At 40.3% G+C, this 19,703-nt stretch overlaps 1 protein-coding gene across 1 annotated transcript in view; it reads left to right on the forward strand.

The window, feature by feature from the left end:
- Nucleotides 1-308: 308 nt before the first annotated feature.
- The window catches only part of A2M (alpha-2-macroglobulin), a 70,226-nt gene continuing 50,831 nt past the window's right edge, over nt 309-19,703 (forward strand). The window contains exons 1-14 of the mRNA XM_020994244.2: nt 309-456; nt 3,412-3,598; nt 7,966-8,125; nt 8,296-8,348; nt 9,661-9,681; nt 10,134-10,302; nt 11,302-11,386; nt 12,156-12,276; nt 13,413-13,527; nt 13,659-13,768; nt 14,863-15,030; nt 16,015-16,242; nt 16,445-16,508; nt 18,443-18,585. Coding sequence (XP_020849903.1) covers nt 380-456; nt 3,412-3,598; nt 7,966-8,125; nt 8,296-8,348; nt 9,661-9,681; nt 10,134-10,302; nt 11,302-11,386; nt 12,156-12,276; nt 13,413-13,527; nt 13,659-13,768; nt 14,863-15,030; nt 16,015-16,242; nt 16,445-16,508; nt 18,443-18,585 — 1,701 coding nt within the window. The 5' untranslated portion in view covers nt 309-379. The remainder of the gene's footprint in view (nt 457-3,411; nt 3,599-7,965; nt 8,126-8,295; nt 8,349-9,660; nt 9,682-10,133; nt 10,303-11,301; nt 11,387-12,155; nt 12,277-13,412; nt 13,528-13,658; nt 13,769-14,862; nt 15,031-16,014; nt 16,243-16,444; nt 16,509-18,442; nt 18,586-19,703) is intronic.

Raw genomic sequence — 19,703 nt, forward strand, 5'->3', positions numbered from 1 at the left:
AAGAAAAAATTAGCAAAACTGATCAATACATCAAAAAAGTCTGAACACATGAGAAACACACCACTCCTCTCAGAATAGTTCTGTTAGGAGCCAGGGAAGGGAATTTAAAATTTTGTAGTCAGACCAAAAAAAAGTTGGCTCAATTTCGAACGTAGATGTTATCTCAGAAGCAGGCCCCGAATTTACCAAAAATTAGACTTGGCTGCAATGAAGCAAACCCAGAGAGCAATGACCCTTTGTGAGAATCTAGGTTGTGTGGGCAGGGCTTCTTGTTTGCAGAAAGCAGTAGCATAAAACCCAGCCTATTTTGGAACAGTTCACAGTGCAAGGACGAGGCAACGAGTCAGTCTGGCCTCCCTGTCTTCCCCTTCTCAACACCATGGGGAAAGACCGGTTGCCTCATCTAGGGCTTGTCCTGTTGCTTCTCACCTTGGTCACTGGAATCAACAGAGAACCGTAAGTTTTCTGAGAGAATCTGTGTATTTACAAAGAAAGGATCCAGCCTGGAAGGGAACCAGCAAGTCACACCCCAGCCCTAGCCCCACCTTCAGCTTTTCCTTTTTTCCTGATAGGCCTGCAAATCTCTTTGCTTTTTAGCTTCTCATTTGTATTTGCTTCTCTGGCCCTCCTGTTTATCTCGTTTCTTCCCTTTTGATTATCTATTCTTCTCACTTTTTCAAAATTATTTCCTTTTACCAGGGCCAAACTTAGACATAGGAAAAATATCTGGGGAGGGGCTTGAGGTAACTTAAAAGAGTCGGGAAAGCTCACTGCCTTCCAAATACCTCTACACTAGCCTGTCATTCTGTCTTTAGAAATTCATTTCTTTGGACTTAAGATATTGCCCCTCCAAGTGCCCCCTCAGACACACATATATACATATGTGTATATATATACATATATTTTTTTTTTTGGCAAAAATTCCTTCCCCGGGGGTTATATAGTAAATCATGATCAGTTCTTAATACTTAATAGGAAATTGTTTTTTGATAATTCCTGAGATTGAGGAAACAAGGAAATGTGAATTTTGATAGGGGAAGATTGGGAGCGATATTTTTGGGGGGTATTGTCTACTTCCCTGGGAAGGCTTGGGTGGGGTGGTGTAGCTGGTACCATAAGGGGACTGGGCAGCTAGACTCGGAAGGGGAAGGTGGAAGGGCAGTTAAGATACCATTTGCTGGCCAGTTTCCCAGGGCCTCCAGCCATTGTTAATTCTTGTCACTTCCCACCTTAGCCCTTTCATTCTACTTTTTCCTCTTGTCCAGGCTCCAAAGGAATATAGCCATATTCCTTTCTCCCAGCTGCAGCTAGCATTTATAGTCTACCCATTTTTCCCTACATTGAGGACAAATGCAAATTAGGATGCAGCTTCTCTATTAATCCCTTTATCTTTCTAAGCAACAGAAGTCCTTTTGAGAGTTCTTCACAACTGGGACAAAAATTAGAAAATAGCAAATGTGGGGAAAGTTGCAACGTTATGTGGCACCTTGAAAGTATTACAATATTAAGAATCCCTGCTATTCATTGGAATATTCATGGAGGTAACTTCTATTAACTCTTGTCTTCCATCTTGTCTTAAAAGGCAATCATTGATACCTGAGCCTGGTTCTTCAGCTCCTCCCTCACCTGTCCTTTCCCTATATTCTCCTCCATAACCCCAGCTTCTGTAAGGGGGAAATAATGATGACTGTTTAGGTACCCAAAGAACTCCAGGCCTGGTCCCTCACTATCACCAAGGAAGGTTGTTATTGGAATCCCCATTCAATGGACTGCAGTCCCACCTGGGTTTGAGATGCTTGTGAAGACAGGAAGAAGGCACTCAGTTATTTTTAAGACATTAATAGCTATCACTTACATAGAGCTTTAAGGTTTATGATGCAGTTTATATGTATTATTTCACCAGATCCTCATAATAACCTGTCATAAAATCAGAAAGTATCTAAGGCAAGATTCAAACTCGGGAGTTCCTGACTAATCTAGCAACTTAATCCCTACGCCATCTAGCAGCCAGTTTAAACATGGTACTTTTCATTCATCGTCTAGTTAGACCATTATATCTAACCTATTTTTGACTCTGAGCAAAGAGATAATGGCATTTTTACCTTGTTCATCTTTTCACACATTAGCTGTCTTGAAAGCCTCTTTCTCAACCTTTGAAAACAATTATTCCCCTTGCCAGTGAACAATGAAGAAGGATCAACAATCATTGCTTTTAGATAAATCTAAGGGAATTTGACAGGGATAGCAAATTGGCCCATGTCTTTTCTCTTCTCCACCACTAATATGAAGAACATTTCTTCATAATACTCTAGTCCAGGGGTGGGGAACCCGTGGCCTCAAGGCCACATGTGGCCCTCTAGATCCTCAACTGTGGCCTTTGGACTGAGTCCAAATTTTACAAAACAAATCCTTTTAGACCACAGTTGAGGACCTAGAGGGCCACATGTGGCCTTGAGGCCATGGGTTCCCCACCCCTGCTCTAGTCCCACCTTTGCCCTGGGGCAGCTATGTAACCTAACCCTCAATTTTCTTATCTGTAAAATGGAACAAATAATATCACATTATTATGAGGAAAGCATTTTTAAACCTTAAAGTGCTATATGAGTTTAAGTTGTTATTGCCCTGTGATCTCATATATACTATGACCCTGGCAAAACAGAGTAGCCTGGGGCATCGTGTTTTGTGGGCAGGTGCCCAAAATGATATAAAGAATTTTTGTATCATATACGTGCAAATGCTCACATCATGAAGAATATCAGCAACACTGGGGCTATACATACTTTGTTTTATGCAATAGATATATGCCTGAGAAAGTTGTATATGATTTGAATTTTTAAACCAAATAAAATTTTACATGCTTCATTAACAACTGGCATCTGAACAGTACTTTCACTCTGTTGTTGCATTCATCCCTTATGACTTTCCTGTGAGGTAAGTGTTATAGATATTAACAGTCCTATTTTTCTGATGAAGAAATTGGCACTGAGAGAGATTTTGATTTTCCTAGGGTCACACAATGAGTGTAGTGCTGGGATTTGAACTCAAATTTTTCTGACTCCTAATCAAGCATACTCTCAAGTTAGATAACTGCTTTCCTGGTTGGTGAGCTATGTAAAGTAAAAAAAAACCACTTAATTGGTTTTTGTGTGCATATAAATGTAGGTGTTAATTCTGATGTTTCCTTCTAGTGAGGTCTGACTGTGAAATATCAATACCCCAGAAGCCTACTTTACCTTGGATGTTATTCTCCTGACTGAGAATGATGGAGAAGGAAAGCAATTCCTTGTAGGATTTCATAGCTATCAGTTCAGTTCTTCATAGCTGTTGGTGGTAGCAATGACTGTGAGAGAAACACAGTTGTGCTGGTAGCACAGATCAGGCAATGACCGGTTGGACTTTTTCTTTTTCTAGTCAGTACATGGTGTTAGTTCCCTCTCTGCTTCATACTGAGATCACCGAGAAAGTGTGTCTGTTTCTGAGCCACTTGAATGAAACAGTGACTGCAAGTGCTACCTTGGAGTTCAACAGGCTTAATGGCAGCACTGTATTAAATCATCATGTGAATGAGAAAGAGGCATTCCTCTGCCTGCCCTTCACTGTGAGTACCTGTCATCTGATCCTGTCTGATTTACTACAGTGCCCTGGGGATGCTATCTATAATGAATGAGGACTAGTCCTTCTGCAGGGGGCAGGGGATGATCCTATTTTTTTTTTCACAGGGAATGCCTTGGAAGAATGGATAGAACTGTATTTTTAACTAAGAAGTGGGGAGGGGAAAGAAAACAGCTGGCGTGAAGTCCAACTTCATTCATAATTATTGATAGTTGACACTGAGTATCTGTCACTGATCTCCGAGAAAGGTCCCACGAATCAGAAAGTTAGCGCCTGTTAACATTTAGAAAGGGTTCCTCAAAGCAAGATGCAGTTATTTTGCCTAGAATTTCAAGTTTAAGAAATGGTTTGCTAGCACCTGGTGTAAAAGACACATGTGGTATACCCATCCATATTGTCTTGGACGCTTGACTTCTATGTGTTGACACAGGTAAAAAAAAAAATCTCTGAATGAACCCAGAGAGAAAGGTCTTAGTTAGCCACCAAATAGTGTTCTCTCTGTATTTGATACACAGATACACTCTGCAGCTGCTTCCTATTGGCTGAAGGATGCTTGCACAAGATAAACATTTTTTTAATGAGGTTCCAGAGTCCCTGATGGTCACTGGAGAGCGAGCATGAATGAATGTCTAAGTTGCTTCTCCCGCCATAGAAGCATTGCCTTTGCCTCATTAGTGTCTTCCCCTGGCTATCCTGAGTCTAGTATAGAGATGGCATACTGATAAAATTTTAATATACACCATTTACTGCATTTACATTTTGCCTCAATCCTCACTCCTTTTGGGTAAATCACTCTCCCATATCTCTTGCCTCAGGACCCATAGATTTTGATGCACAATATGTAATCACATCAGGTTTATATTATAGATAGAACAAAATGAAAAAAAAATAGGCAAAATAACTCTTTCATTAAAACAGAGATAGTCACAACTAACTGTACCACCCTGTCATACTTGCTTTTCTCTTTCTCTCTGACCTTCAGTGCAGATGAGAAAAGTTTCTGAACACTTAAACCCATGTCTCATACAAAGCAATGGAAAGGAATGACTTTCACTCCATCTCAGTCTCAGGGATAAAGAAATGCCGGAAGGAATACAACTTCCCTTTCTGGCTCTCTAAGCTCAAGGGTGGGACTTTTATTTAGTCATTGGTAGTTTTTACAAACTGTGATGGCCACTCCTCCATGTTCTTGGTATTATTTGCCTGATAGCAACCAGAAGTCCAAATGGGAAGAAACTGTTCTAGACCCAGATGATGTCTCTAATCTTGTCATGTGCCTCTGACTCGGGCCCCTCTCCTGTTGTAAAGTGATTGATCGTTGAAATTCCAGAGCAGCAAACTCATTTCCAGTGGAGGGAAGTCTCCCCCAGAATTTGCTCTGCCAAGCTTCCTCTACCCACGCTGTGAATCATTTCTCTGGCTGTGTGTACATGAGACTCTTTTATAGAGGCAGCTTTTAGCTGCAGGGTTCTCTCAGACTACACCAGGAATCGGAATCTTGAAATCATTATATGTATCCATGAGGGAGAGAGAGATAGAAAGATAGGAGGTGACAGTATAGTAATGTACTGTATAATATACCAGAAAGCTCAGTGAGTTTGGAGTCAGAAGACATGGGCTTGACTCCTGGTTCTGCTAATTATTACCTATATGACCTTGGGGATTTCATTTAAGCCTCCTGGGTTTCATTTCCTTCATCGGTATAATGAAGGGGTTATAATACATTATCTATAAGGTCCTTTCCAACTTTAATCCATGATTTTATGTTTAAATGCACACGCATACACACACATACACACACACACACACACCCCTCTACAAAGTTCCTATTCCAACAACTTATCATGATAGGGAGGTGACTCTAGATTCTTGAAGGCTCTTTCAGCAGAGCAAAACTTCTGAAAGGTCTTACCATGCTGCCAAGACTTTATCTAAGCAATAGAAAATGTGTTTTCTGAAGGCCAATCTAATTACAGAGATGCTCATGATGAGTGAGCTAGCCCTAATAAGGGATGACTTATTTGGCTATTGCACTCCAGTCAACAAGCATTTATTAAGTGCTTACCGTGGACGTCGTGTCTTGTTTGAGGAGTAGCAAAGAAGCCATCTCATCAGATCACAGAATATGTGTAAGAAGCGGGAAGGAAGAGTAGGAGGGGGTGAGGTTATAAAAAACGCTAAAAGGCAAAAAGGATTTTCTCTCTAATCCTGGAGGTAATAGGGAACCACTGGAATTTACAGAATGGGGGAGGAAGTGACATGGTCAGACCTGAACTTCAAGAAGATCGGTTACAAAGCAGAGAGTAGGATGGATTTCCGCGAGGAGAAACATGAGGCAGGGAGAACAACCAGCAGGCTATTGTAATATTAGCCTGAGCTTAAGGGGATGAAGGCCTGCGCCAAGGTGGTAGGAGAGGAGAGAACCCAGGTAACAAAGAAAACTACAAAATGGTCTGCAGGGGCAGTCCCCTTCCACTCCTTTAGTGGAGAATAGGGAAAGGGGGGTCAGAGAGGACTAAGAATTATAGTTTTTAGAATATCTATTAATGCTAATTTAACTATTGATCCTGATTTGGTGAGATCCTTGCCCAATGACAGATGAATCCAAATACTACTGGAAGAACTGTATCATATATAGATGAACATTTCTGCTATAATCGAAATAAAAGATAGGGAAGTTTCAGAGAAATAGGAGGATGGCTTACAGGTTCTTTTTGGAAGGACAAAGAAGGTAGTTGAAAGAGTTAGTTATGTCATGTGCTCTATCATTTCATGGAACATTTGCTTATCTTTCCTTGAAGTGCTCATAAAAAGCTTAAGGAAAAAGTACAAGTGGAAGGAACAAAACATCCCAAACTAAATACTGTGTAATTATAGTGACCAAGCTTGCTCCCAGAGAAGAACTGTGAACTGGTACAATCACTCTGGAAAGCATTTTAAAATTATGCTTAAAAAGTGATTAAAATATTAATGCTGACTCAGAGATCTCACTTGGGGTAGGTATATACCCCAAGGAATTAGAAAATAGAAAATAAGATCTCATATATGACAAAATACTTACAGCAACACTTTTTATGGTAACAAAGAAATTGGGAATAAAGTAGGTAGTTGCCCTGTAGATAGCTAAGCAAATAGTGGTACATGAATGTAATGAAATATTCTGTACCATTAAAAATGATGAATATAAAGAATATGAAGTATGGGAATAAGGGCTGTCTAATATATATGTATGTGTATTGTGTTTACACACATATATACCCACATGTACATATATGTATGGGTTTTTTGTATGTATAGACATACATACATACATACATACATACATACATACATATGATATAGTTAATGGATGACATAGATAGATATGATCTGGGATCTAGTCCAACCTTGCAGAAAGTACGAAGAGGGCCATCCTTATCTTAGCAGCAGCCTAGTTGGTGGGGGAAGGAAGAAACAGGCAGGATCCAAGAACTCCTAGTCCTGGCAATCTCTCCTGTCTCCAAGAGAACTAGAATTTTATCTCTCTGCAGCCCTTCATATATCTGTAGTCTTGGGATATGATAGCCATTTATTTCCTTGATTGCTCTTAAAAAGAAAGATAACCCTTATCTTTCATTGGCCCATTTGCTTCCTTCCCACCAAATGCTGGTCACAGGAAAGATCATCATGAATAGCAAATATCCAGTTAACCCATTTATCCAAGCAAAACCACAAGTGGAAATTGCAGACATTCTACTGATTAGAACAGACCAAAGAATACACAGCAGCTAGGGAGATCTTGGGCTGGGAAGGCAGCACAATAAACCAAGGAGAGAGGGAATGATCTCGTTAAGGGCATGGGTGTGAAGGTTACACTCTCAGCAGTCTCCATAGGTGCAAGCTCTAAAAATGGAGAGACCTAATGGGTGCCGGCTTCTTCACACGTGTAAGCAAATGCTCAAAGGTGGGAAAACACTAGATGTTTGGGGATGATTATCATCCTAGTTTCCTGAATGTGGTCTTCAGGGGTGGCAGGGGAACAAAGTCAGTAGGTCAACTAATAAACATTTATTAAGAGGGACAAAAGGTTGGATATTATGTATTACAAGCTAAAAGTATTGGACTTTATTTGGTAGACAATGGAGAAACACATCGTAAAGAAGTAAAGAAGCAAGACAGATATATAAAGAAGGAAGGTATACGGTGAATTAAATGTTATTACTCTCAGCACAATTGATAAAAAGGGAAAAAATACTCCACGCCCTTACCAACCTCCTCCAGTGAGACCAAGCGAGAAGGGAAGTTTATATTGAGGGACAAGGTCTCCAGAGTGAATGAGCAGTGTAAGTTATGGAAAACATTTGTATTTCACAGATCCCAAGATTAGCAACACTCTCGGAGGTGGCATTCTTCACCGTGCAGGTGAAGGGTCCAACACACACGTTCAGTAAACGGAAGACTGTGCTGGTGAAGAACTCAGAGAGTCTGGTCTTTGTCCAAACAGACAAGCCTATCTACAAGCCAGAACAAAAAGGTATGAAGGTTGTGAGGGTCAAGGGCAACTCCAAGAAAGGGGGAGCCTCATCCGCATTATTTTCCTAGTGAAAATGGCAGGTTTTCTTTGCCTTTTAGCTTCCTAGGTCACTGTCTAAGGTCACTAGTATAGGGACTTTGGGCCTCATAGTTGGTATTTCTTTGTTTCAGTTCAGTTTCGTATCGTCTCTCTGGATGGAAATTTTCACCCCCTGAATGAGATGGTAAGTTACCCTAACAGCCTTGTAAAATTATTATGGGACCATAAAGATGAGGGGCATGCCTCTGGGGAGCCTGAGAATAATAGCAGTGACTTCCAGCCCCATCTCAGGATCAGATTTCCAATATGAAGCATTATCAAGGGAGAAGAGGAAATTCCTTTCTTTATTAAGCATCTGCTCTATAAATAGCCCTCTAGTAACCTCCATGGGAAACAAGGGAATGGGTGTGACACAGGAGTAACAGTGTTAGATGTGGAATCAAAAGACCCGAGGTTAAGTCCTAGCTTCACCACTGTGTGATTTGGGACCAGGCATTCCATCGCCTTGTGCCTCAGTTTCCCCATCTGTAAAATGAGATGACCACTAAAGTCCCTTCTAGCTCTAGCTCTATCATCCTGATAAGTGGTTTTAGACCTTGCCAAACTTAGAATTTACTAAATCTACAGTGAATCACCTTTCTTTTGTTCACCCTTATCTATTATCTTCTTCTCCTGGAACCAGGGAGAGCAATTGGTTTGGCTAATCAAATTTCCTTCTTTCAAGAGTAATAGCTGATAGTTAGAGTAGCATGCAAGGTAAATAAATCCTCTTGATGGAAGGTTGAATATTGGATAAAGCCAGAAGGTGTCTTTCCTGTTCATCTCCCTCACAGGAGGAGCTAAGGATATTGTCATTCTTTAGAATCAGAGATAGAGGTCTTCAGGAACCTGTCTCCCAGTTTGTAAAAGGGCGTAGCTTGGTGATTACTATGACCAGAGGATTATAATCACTAATTTAGTGTTAGGAAATCTCAAATCCTAAATGAATGAGAATGCATAGTATGTATAAACACATCATCTTTGTCATCGTCATAGCTAATATTTTTATGGTGCCTACCATGTGCCAGGCAGGGCACATGATAGGTTTTTTTGAGAATCAATTGAGACAGTATTTGTAAAGTTAAACAGTCTTCAAAAAAAAGAAACCCTGGGAAGATTGGTACTATTATCATCCCCATTTTACAGATGAAGAAACTGAGGCAAACAGAGGTTAAGTGACTTGCCCAAGGTCACACAACTAGTAAGTGTCTGAGGTCACATTTGCAATTAGGTCTTCCTGACTCCAGGCCCAGTCTCTGTGCACTATGGCACCATCTGGTTGCCCCGTAAGCATCTGTATGTTTGCATATATACAAATAATAATACTTCTGAGAAGCTTCTACCCAGAATGCATTCTACTGCAGATATAACCACGTAAAGCTGTTTGTAGATTTGTCTGAATTTTCTGTCCTAAGAAACAATTTTTGACTCACGTTTTTCATTTTTTTCCGTTCTAGTTTCCACTGGTGTATGTTGAGGTAAGTAGAAAGAAGCATTTCAAACCTGGGGGAATCAGTAAATACAGGGACCCTCCCATGACATCTCAGAGATAGGAGCTAGTATGAGAAACCTTCATCCTAAAGTTCTTCCTATTCCCAGAGCTTCAATATATTGCAGCTCATTGCTTCCTTTCCCACCTTACAAGAAAGCAGGGCTAAAGACGCTTCAAAAAGTCATCAAAGGGTCCTCACGTTTCTTTCTTTTTTTTTTTTTAGCTAGGCAGTGGGGTCAAGTGACTTGCCCAGGGTCACACAGCTAGTAAATGTCCAATGTTTGGTCTGAGGCTGGATTTGAACTTAGGTCCTCCAGAATCCAGAGCTGGCGCGCTATCCACTGCACTACCTAGCTGCCCAGGGTCCTCACATTTCTACTCCTTCTCCTATAGCTTTCCCGTTCCTTTGGAAACCGTTATAATCTTTTCTTCTTATAGGATACCCAAAGGAATCGTATCATGCAGTGGCAGAACCTCCAGTTGGAGAGAGGCCTCAAGCAGCTCTCCTTTACCCTCTCATCAGAGCCCCTCCATGGCTCTTACAGGGTGGTGGTACAGAAGGAATTAGGAGGAAGGAAAGAACACTCCTTTCAGGTGGATGAATTTGGTATGGACCCAGGACTGGTAGGGAAGACACTGTGAACTTGGTCCTAGGATTTTAGATCATTTAGATTCTCACCATTTTCCATAGACTAGGATGGGCTGGGAGGCAAATTCACTATATTTCATTCCAGCCAGGATCATCACTAGGGTATGAACTGATATTGTGTGAAAACGGTGTGAAAATTCCATAGCAAATATTCATTCAAGACCCATTTATTAAGCACTTAGTAAGTATAGAGTACTGTGCTAGGAAAGATACATAAATAATTAATGCATAGTCTCTATTTTGAAGGAGCTTATAAACTCTAGCCTTGAGTTACCCTTACTCTTCATCTACCTTCTCTGCTCCTGCTTGCCTTCTGCTGAAAACCACTGGAGGAAATTGCACAACTGTGCCGTCTGGGTCTATGACAAATTTATACTATCCAATGCCAATGGTGCCTTCACTTCTGCCCTTCAATCTTTTGATTCTTTCTTACTCAACTCTGTGTTGTGCTCCGTACAGCAGCTATCCTCAACTTCCTCTTCTCTCCTCAAACCCCACCTCCCTTCCTTCTCATAAGGGACCTCATATCTCCATGAAAAAATTGGAGCCCTCGGGTCCAAACTCTCCCTCCCTCTCAATTCCACATTTCAAACCAAATCAACAGTGCCATGTATTCTCTCTTCTTTTGCTCTAGTCCTAGAGAGAAGAGATATTTCTTAACCAATCTTCTACTTGAAACCCACTTCATTCTCTGTGAACTTACAAATTCTCCTCCTTTTAGTAGAGTTATTTCATTTCCTGCTAGAGTTGTTAGGATCTGTCCAGGACATTTCATTAGTTAGATCTCTGAGGGCCCAAGTTGATATCTGTGAATTAATCGGACCCTTTGGACATACAGTTGCCATTTGAAGACTATTAAGATGTTATCTCAGGCACTCTTATAGAGAGGTTCAAACAAAAATGATAGGCCTGCAAACAGTTTGTTAGATTGTCATGCTTTCCATATTTTCCCAACAGTACTGCCCAAGTTTGAGGTGCAGGTCAAGGTGCCAAATAAAATCACAATCTTGGATGAAGAATTTACAGTGTTGGTCTGTGGGCGGTGAGTAGGTCATATTTTCTTCTCTAGTCCGAACCTAAGTAAAAGGAAATTCTCTCTAACAGAATAGAAAATTTTGCATGGTTTCTCTTAATACCAGGACAAGTTGCTAATGGGTACAAGCCATCCCCTACCCTGTAGAGCTTTTTCCTGCCACTTTTCCATCTCTTGCCTCACTAGAAGTTGAATACCTTCCTACTTCAAAGCTGAGGGGTGATCTTGACAGTAACAGCCACAAGCATTCTACTGGTAGCAGAGATCATAGATAGAATTTAAAAATTGTTTCTTTTGAAGTACCAAGGTCACAAGACCCCTTCTCTAGTTCTGTCTCAGTAATGGCCAGGGAATTCTCTGACCTGGTTAACTGACAAGTTGCTATAGACATGATGGTCTTTGAAGAGAGAAGCCAGAGAGAAATCAGAGCAAGGAATTAGTATCCTATAATTAGGTATCAGGGAGATATAAATAGAAAAGGGCTTGGGGAGAGTTAACACCCTGAAAATAGAATGAATATCGCTAAAAGCAAACCAAAGAAAAAATAGGGAAGAATCCAAAGAAAGCAGAGATGGAGGGACTATGAAAGCAGAGATTAGTTTACTTCATTGAACCAAAATTCCATTTAGCATGATCTAGAAAGATAAGATTTCCAGAGAACCTGAGTAAACTTGCCTATCTAGGGATAGGAAATAGAGATAAAACAGAAAATGGGACCAGGAACCTCTGTTTCTACTACTAATGGATTTGTTTTCCGTATTTCCTTTCCGGTAACAAGATACACTTATGGGGAGCCTGTTTCAGGCCTGGCAAGTGTGAGCGTATGCAGGAAGTACTCCCAGTATTCTGCTTGCTATGGCCAAGAATCAGAGAGTATCTGTGAGGAATTCAGCAAGCCGGTAAGTAGGAGATGCCGTTTTTATTAGGAAGCTAACAGGTGTTGATTTCATTCACTAAACAGTTATTAAGTGGCCGTAAGTTAATAGCTGGAAGGGACTCCAACCGTAACTCTTCATTTTATAAATGAGGAAACAGAGATTGAGAGGAGTTATTTGATTTGCCCAGGATCACATAGCTAGTAAGTACCTGAAGCAGGATTTGAACTCAGCTGTTCCTGACTTCAAGTTCAACATTCTAGCCACTGCACCGCCTAGCTTCCCTCAAAGACACTGTGTTAAGTGCTTGGATTACAAAGACAGAAGTGCAAGTTCATGTCTTGAAGTCTATTGAGTGGATCCAGGTGTTTCATAAATGTTGATTAATTGATTGGATGCAATATGTGAACAAATAATAGTTTGCTCAGGAAGAGCACATAAATAATAGGGGGTGTGTATGTGTGTGTGTGTGTGTGTGTGTGTGTGTGTGTGTGTGTGTGTGTGTGTGTGTGTGTGTAGAAGTTGCAGATCTTTGGAGAGAGCAAACTCCATGAAGAAGATAACAGCTGAACTGAGCCTTGACGAAAGATAAAGATTCTGAGAGGTAGTGAGGAGACAGCATTCCAGGCAAATGCATGGAGGCAAGAGATAGAATATGGAATCTAGGAAACAACTTGGAGCCCAGTTGGGGAAGAACATAGAGTGCTTGTAAAAGGCTTTAATCTCTGAACTGGGGAGTTTGTATTTTATGTTAGAGACAATAGAGAGCCCCTGAAGGCTCTTGGGCAGGAGAGGTCCAGGGCCTTAGGACAGTATTTTGGCTGCTGGGTGGAGAATAGATTGAAGAAGGATGAGACTAGAGTCAAGAAGACCCATGAATGGGCTTCCACTAGTCCATATAACAGAGTATGATGAAAAATCCAATAAACATCTGAACAGTAGTGAACTTACAGACCTAGGGAAAGGACATTTTTAGCAGCTGGGCTTGCCCAAAATCTCTACCCAAGTAGATTTCTATGATAAATTACAGACCCTGTTAACTAACCATGTCTGCTGGTTCCTTCTGCCAGAGACAGAATCCTGGCTTAATTTGACTATTAGTCTGACCCAATTTGACATTTCAAGCATCCTTATCTTTCTTTTATTTTCTTTACTTTCAGCTAGATGGTTTAGGTTGCACCTCCCAAAAAGTAAAAACTAAGATTTTCCAGTTGAAGAGAAATGAGTTTATGATGAACCTTAATGTGATTGCCAAGATCACAGAGGAAGGGACAGGTTTGTATGTCATACAAATGTGGGACATAATGAGCAATGACTACAAGGTTGGGGAAATTGGATATAACATCCAGATTTCAAGAAAAAGTTCTCTTTCAAGAGAGATCAATTCTTGCTTACTTCTCTTTTAGAAATAGAATTGACTGGAACTGGATCCTGTGAAATCACGGAGGTTATAAGCAGAGTCATATTTGTGAATATGGATTCACACTACAGGCGTGGAATCCCTTTCTTTGGCCAGGTAGAGTACCTCCAACACACAGGAGATCTGGATTTGAGCCCCAGCTATTCTACTAACTAATTGCATAACTTTGGGGAAGTTTCTTTCTTTTCTTTTTCTTTTTTTTTTTATAGGCAATTGGGGTTAAGTGACTTGCCAGGTTCATATAGCTAGTAAGTGTCAAGTATTTGGTCTGAGGCTGGATTTGAACTCAGGTCCTCCTGACTTCAGGGCCAGTGCTCTATCCACTGCACCACCTAGCTGCACCACCCTAATCTTTTGGGTCTTGGTTTCCTTGTTTGAAAGTGAGGAGATTGGGCGAGATGATTTCTCATATCCCTTACAACTTCAATATCCTATTTTTTAAAAAATCAAAGCCACCAAGAAATACTCCCCTGATTCCTTTCCCTTATAACAAAATCTTAACAAAAATTTCAAAGTGTTACAAACATCAGAGCTTCCTCCCTTCCATTTGCTGCTAGCCCAGCTAGATAGATTTGATGCAAAGTTCTTCCTTCCAGTTCTGATACTTCCTATATAATCTTTCTCCATTCACCAGTTATGAAGGGTTCAGTAACTGTCATACATTTTCCATAGTCCTGCTTGTCACCCCCTTCTATCTAATGCTGGCTTCCCATGGAGATCACAGTGGATAAGTGGTTTTTTAGATTGAGGTGATGGCACATGTTATATTAGTTTGAACATAGTTTGACTTTCGTGAACATATTTTTATGTTGCTCTTGCTAACAAATATGTTGTAAATACATGAAATGGCAAAAAAGAGTGTCTTTGAATATTACCAGCTTTTAATTATTATAAGAACTAGCACAACTCAACCACAGACTTCTGTAATGATTTGTATAATATGGTTTGGGAATGGAGTAATTTTTATTCTAGATACATTAAGTGAAAATCACTTAATGTGTTTCAGTTACCTATATTTAGCTACTTAGGCTGCAAGATTTTCCCTATAGATAGCTAGGACAGAGTGACTGAGTCTGAATCAGTGCACCAGAATAGATCCAGGATGTTTGATCTGTGGCAGGAGAGCAAGGATGAATTTGTGTCTGTCCTGGACGCTATGCATAGGACTAATTGCAACTTTGATTCCTCAGGTACTCCTAATGAATGGGAAGGATGAACCCATCCCAAATGAGAGCATCCATATCACTGTGATGGAACCTAATCAAGACTTCAGCAGAAATTATACCACTAATGCACAAGGCCTGGTACAATTCTCATTGGACACCACTAACTTCACTTCTCCCTCCATCAGTCTCGCGGTAAGTAAGAAAGGTATGCTCCTAAAACCAGTAATGATGTTAGTCTAATGTCTCTTCTAAAGGGGGAAAGTACAGGGATTTGGAGTCTCTCCTTCTCCGCATTCCCCCACCCCCCATCATCTCCTTTTTTTTTTTTTTCATTATCTCCTGAGGCAAGGAAATAACTTATGGTTTGGGATTGAAGGGAGACTAGTAAGAGCATAGGACTTTCCCCAGAAGCTCAGGGGCTCTACGAATATGCAGAAGCCATGGAAAGCTGAGCTGGGAGTGATGACTGGTGTGGCCTCTATATTTTAAAGTGTTCTCTCCTCTTTTTTGCAAGTTCTCCTTTCAGTACTATCCTACTCCCAAGCAACCATTCTATTTCATTGCCTCAGGAGATGATGGGGGAAAAGTCTCCAAACCCCATAAATCTATGCAGATCCAGGCTATTCTTCCCTCTTCTAGAGATGTAACCACAGGACCACCCAAATATGAAGAATAATAGGAAGCCTGCCATCTAGAATGGCAAATATTGAATTAGGGATATTAGTTTATTATCTGCCTGTTTAAAAGACCTCTCATGAGAGAAAGGGGTACTATTTGGGAGGTGGGAATAACTAAACAGTTCTTGGTAAGAGTGGAGTGTAGATTTTCAAATAACACCTATTTTGGACAAGCCCTCTAAGGAGGCACCCTCTTGCTAAAGATTGAATATCCAAAATTCTAATGTCAACATTCACCTTGTTGAGAGTTAATGTTCCATTGGCTAAGCAGTACAAAGTAACAAAGTCAGACAAATGAAGATACTCCTGTTAGTGGCCTCTTCTTTTTGTCTCTAGAGTTAAATAGCCCTATATTACATGGTAGAGGTAGGAGAAAGGGACTTTTCTCAAATTTTGGCTTGGGGGCACAATATTTCTAGCTACTCCACAACTGGGTGAAAGAATAGTCCTGTTCGGTTTTATGCTTTGGAACTTTGTTACAGATAATCTGTTTCCTTAGGCCAGATACAAAGATGGGACGCAATGCTATGGATACATGTGGAGAACAGCCCACCACCAGTCAGCACACCACACTGCAAGGCATGTTTATTCCTCAACTAAGAGCTATGTCTATATTGAACCGATATTTGACATCTTGACCTGTGGTCAAAGCCGGGTGATCCAGGTGCACTACATCCTGAATGGACAGGCCGTAAAAGAGCTGAAGGATCTCACCTTCTATTATCTGGTAAGAATGGAAACCAGAATTCTGATCAACACACCAAGCTTAGGAATTACCCAACACTTTGAACTTTTCCATTTTCCTTTCTTATTCTTGTCCTTTTTTCCCCTTCGCCTTGACAATTGGGTCTCAGCAACAGGTGTCAAATGAGAGTCAGATTTAAAATAAAAATGGTGGCAATTAAAGGAAATGTGTTTTCTTTCTACAGATCATGGCCAAGGGACTTATTGTTGAAACAGGGACCCATGGGCTGCCTGTCAAGGCAGGAGACAGTGAGTGTTCCCATTTTGATCTCTTCCAGCCTCTTTGTAACCCTCCACAGCCCTAGGAATGGATGTTTTCACGTATAAAGAGAGGGTTCCCAACTCCCCTAGTCTCCAAATAGAGGAACTGCAGAAAGAAAAAAAGCCATATGTGCCTCAGTGCCCCACTTCCTTACTTTTTCCTTCTTTTCTCTCATTTATTTCTTCTAAGCTGGATATTTTGCTGGAATGATAAATACCCAGTATCTTCAGCTCATTTCAGAATGAGGGTTTCCTGGGTAATGGTGACAGTTTTTGCTTAGAGATGAGAACAAACTATGTGTCTCAGCTCTCCCTATGAATAAACCCGGGACAGATATCATGATTAAAACTATTGCTTATTCGATCAGAACTAAATAAGCAAACCTACATGACAGACAAAACACCAGTGAAGGACTTTGTCAATTGGGACTGAAATATCCACCTTCACCCTTCTCCCTTACTCCTGCTTCTGTAGAGATAAAGGACAGTGACAAATTAAAATTTTTTTTTTGGTTAGGCAGTTGGGGTTAAGTGACTTGCCCAGGGTCACAGAGCTAGTGTCAAGTCTTTGGTCTGAGGCCAGATTTGAACTCAGGTCCTCCTGACTTCAGGGCCAGTGCTCTATCCACTGCACCACCTAGCTGCCTCTGACAAATTTAAATTTTTAAGCCTCATAAATGGTTGAAGTAGTAACAACTAACATGATGAATAACCATTGTTTTTGATATTTATGATTTTAAATTGAAAACAAATTTGTTTGTTGCTTCTCTTTGGTAACCTTTCAGATAGTTTAAAATTACAAAAAGTGCTTCTACTCTTATCTCTTCCGTGTTTCGACTTTCCCTATTGCAGTGTCTATCTAATGCAGGTCAGCATAAGAAATTAAATATAATTTTGGGGGGAATTTGAGGAGGCCACAGATGGCACATGAAGGCTAGCAGATGACATAGAAAAAGTTTAGAAATCAGAAATGCATAAAATATGTGTATATTATTGTATAATATCAACATTTTCTCTTTTAATACCGTAACAATTCAGACTTCTTCTCTGGTACAAAGGGAGGGCCAGAAAATTTTATGGGGATTTTCCAGATCTTGGGCACCCCTGACCTCCATGATGTGGAAGGGATAACTGTAGTTTAAAAGTTTTACTTTGTCCCAGACTTAACCACCTTAGGCTATATGAGAAAGACTAGATTTAGAATACAGTTCTGGATATCCACTATTTCCATTTCTGATTGTAAATTCTTTATTGCCCTATTCTATTTTTGCTATTTTTTTTTTATTTTTTACTTAGGCAATTAGGGTTAAGTGACTTGCCCAGGATCACACAGCTAGTAAGTGTCAAGTGTCTAAGGCCAGATTTGAACTCAGGCCCTCCTGACTCTAAGGCCAGAGCTCTATCCACTGTGCCACCTATTTTTGCTATTCTTCTAGACTTTTCATGTAAGTATTGCTTGCCTGGAAATGATGGTGATCACAATAATCATGAATAATATCAAGTTTTTGATCCCACAACATGTATTATCATTATTGAATGCCAATAACAACAAGGTTGTGATGGATTAGGATTTTAAGTCACTAATGATATTACCTAAGGAAGATGATCTAATCCATAAACCAAGGACTGTGCTTAAGAAGACAAGACAAGAGACAGCTAGGTGCCATAGTGGATAGAGCAGCAGCCCTGAAGTCAGGAAGACCTGAGTTCAAATCCGACCTCAGACCAAACACTTGACACTCGGTAGCTGTGTAACCCTGGGCAAGTCACTTAACTCCAACTGCCTTTAAAAAAAAAGACAAGAAATACCAAATCCTTCTTTCACCAGTCTTGTCCAAAGTTGCCATGCCTCCCACAGTGATCAGGGATAGTCTCTTGACCCCTCCTTAATTATTACTTTTTTTACTCTCTTTATTCAACAGTGAAAGGCATATTTTCCATCAACATTTCCGTGGACTCAGACATTGCGCCCATTGCCAGAGTTCTCATCTACACCATTTTACAGAATGGGGAAGTTATTGCAGATTCTAAGAAGTTTAACATTGAAAGCTGCTTTGCCAACAAGGTGGGTGATTTATGCCATGGAGTAATAAAAGCATATATAAAAGGTATCCCACTCAACTCTGTATTCACACATGACTTGGGTTCAAGGTGAACTGGAAGCAGAACTGTAACTTAATGTACCAATACACCAAGTGAGAGCCACAAATCAAATAGCGAAGTGTTTAATTGAAGCAATAAATTAAAAAAAATAGCAAAGTGAAAAATAGAAAAACTATGCATTAGAATTATTCTCAGCTCCCATGAATAAATGGGAGAATTATAATCTCAGAGATATATAATAATATATTATTATAATATGTGATTATATTATTATAGATATATAATTATATTATATATGAAATATAATTATATTATATATAATATGTGATTATATGATTATAACTATATAGTCATGTAATCTCTCAGAGACTTATATGTCTATGAAGAATGACCAAATTCAAGAAAAATTCAAACTGAGAAGTGAAGAAGGATTTGGGCCTGAGAGCCATCTGCTTTGCATTGTGACTAGAAATACTTTCCTGTCTGAGTTCTCCAGGTTCTGTCTGACAGCTGCCCTCTGGTCCAATACTGTCACTGACTTCACTTCCTGTGGTTTTTGGAACTCCCTAGCAACGTTCATTCCACCTTCTCTCTGCAGTTCTCATCTGCTGAAGCTCCACCTCTTTTTTTTTTTAATTAAATCTTCGCCTCTTAAAGCTGCTGCTCTCTACATCTCAGCCTTGCAGCTTTTTTACTGTCCTCTAATGAAGATGCTGTGGCCTTGCTATTGTTGCTTCTGTGGAACCATAAAATCATTTGGAGACGCATGCCTTGGAGCTAGTCAACACCTTTTCAGTTCAGTCTTTAATCCAACCAGCTGGCACTCGAAAGGGCCCCTCAGGTAGCTGTGACTTTTTTTCCTCCTGCCTTTTAAAGGAAGGTCTCCGGCCCTTATTTTTCGCTGAGTGTGTTGCTATTCAGTCATTTCAGTTGTGACCAATTCTTTGTGACCCCATTTGGAGTTTTCTTGGCAAATATACTGGGGTAGTTTGCTATTTCCTTCTCCAGATAATTTTACAGATGAGGAAACTAGGGCAAACAGGGTTAAGTGACTTGACCAGAATCACACAGCTAGTAAGG

Source organism: Phascolarctos cinereus, unplaced genomic scaffold (assembly GCF_003287225.1).
Source record: "Phascolarctos cinereus isolate Bilbo 61053 unplaced genomic scaffold, phaCin_HiC Scaffold_1;HRSCAF=81, whole genome shotgun sequence".
Classification (NCBI taxonomy): Eukaryota; Metazoa; Chordata; class Mammalia; order Diprotodontia; family Phascolarctidae; genus Phascolarctos; species Phascolarctos cinereus.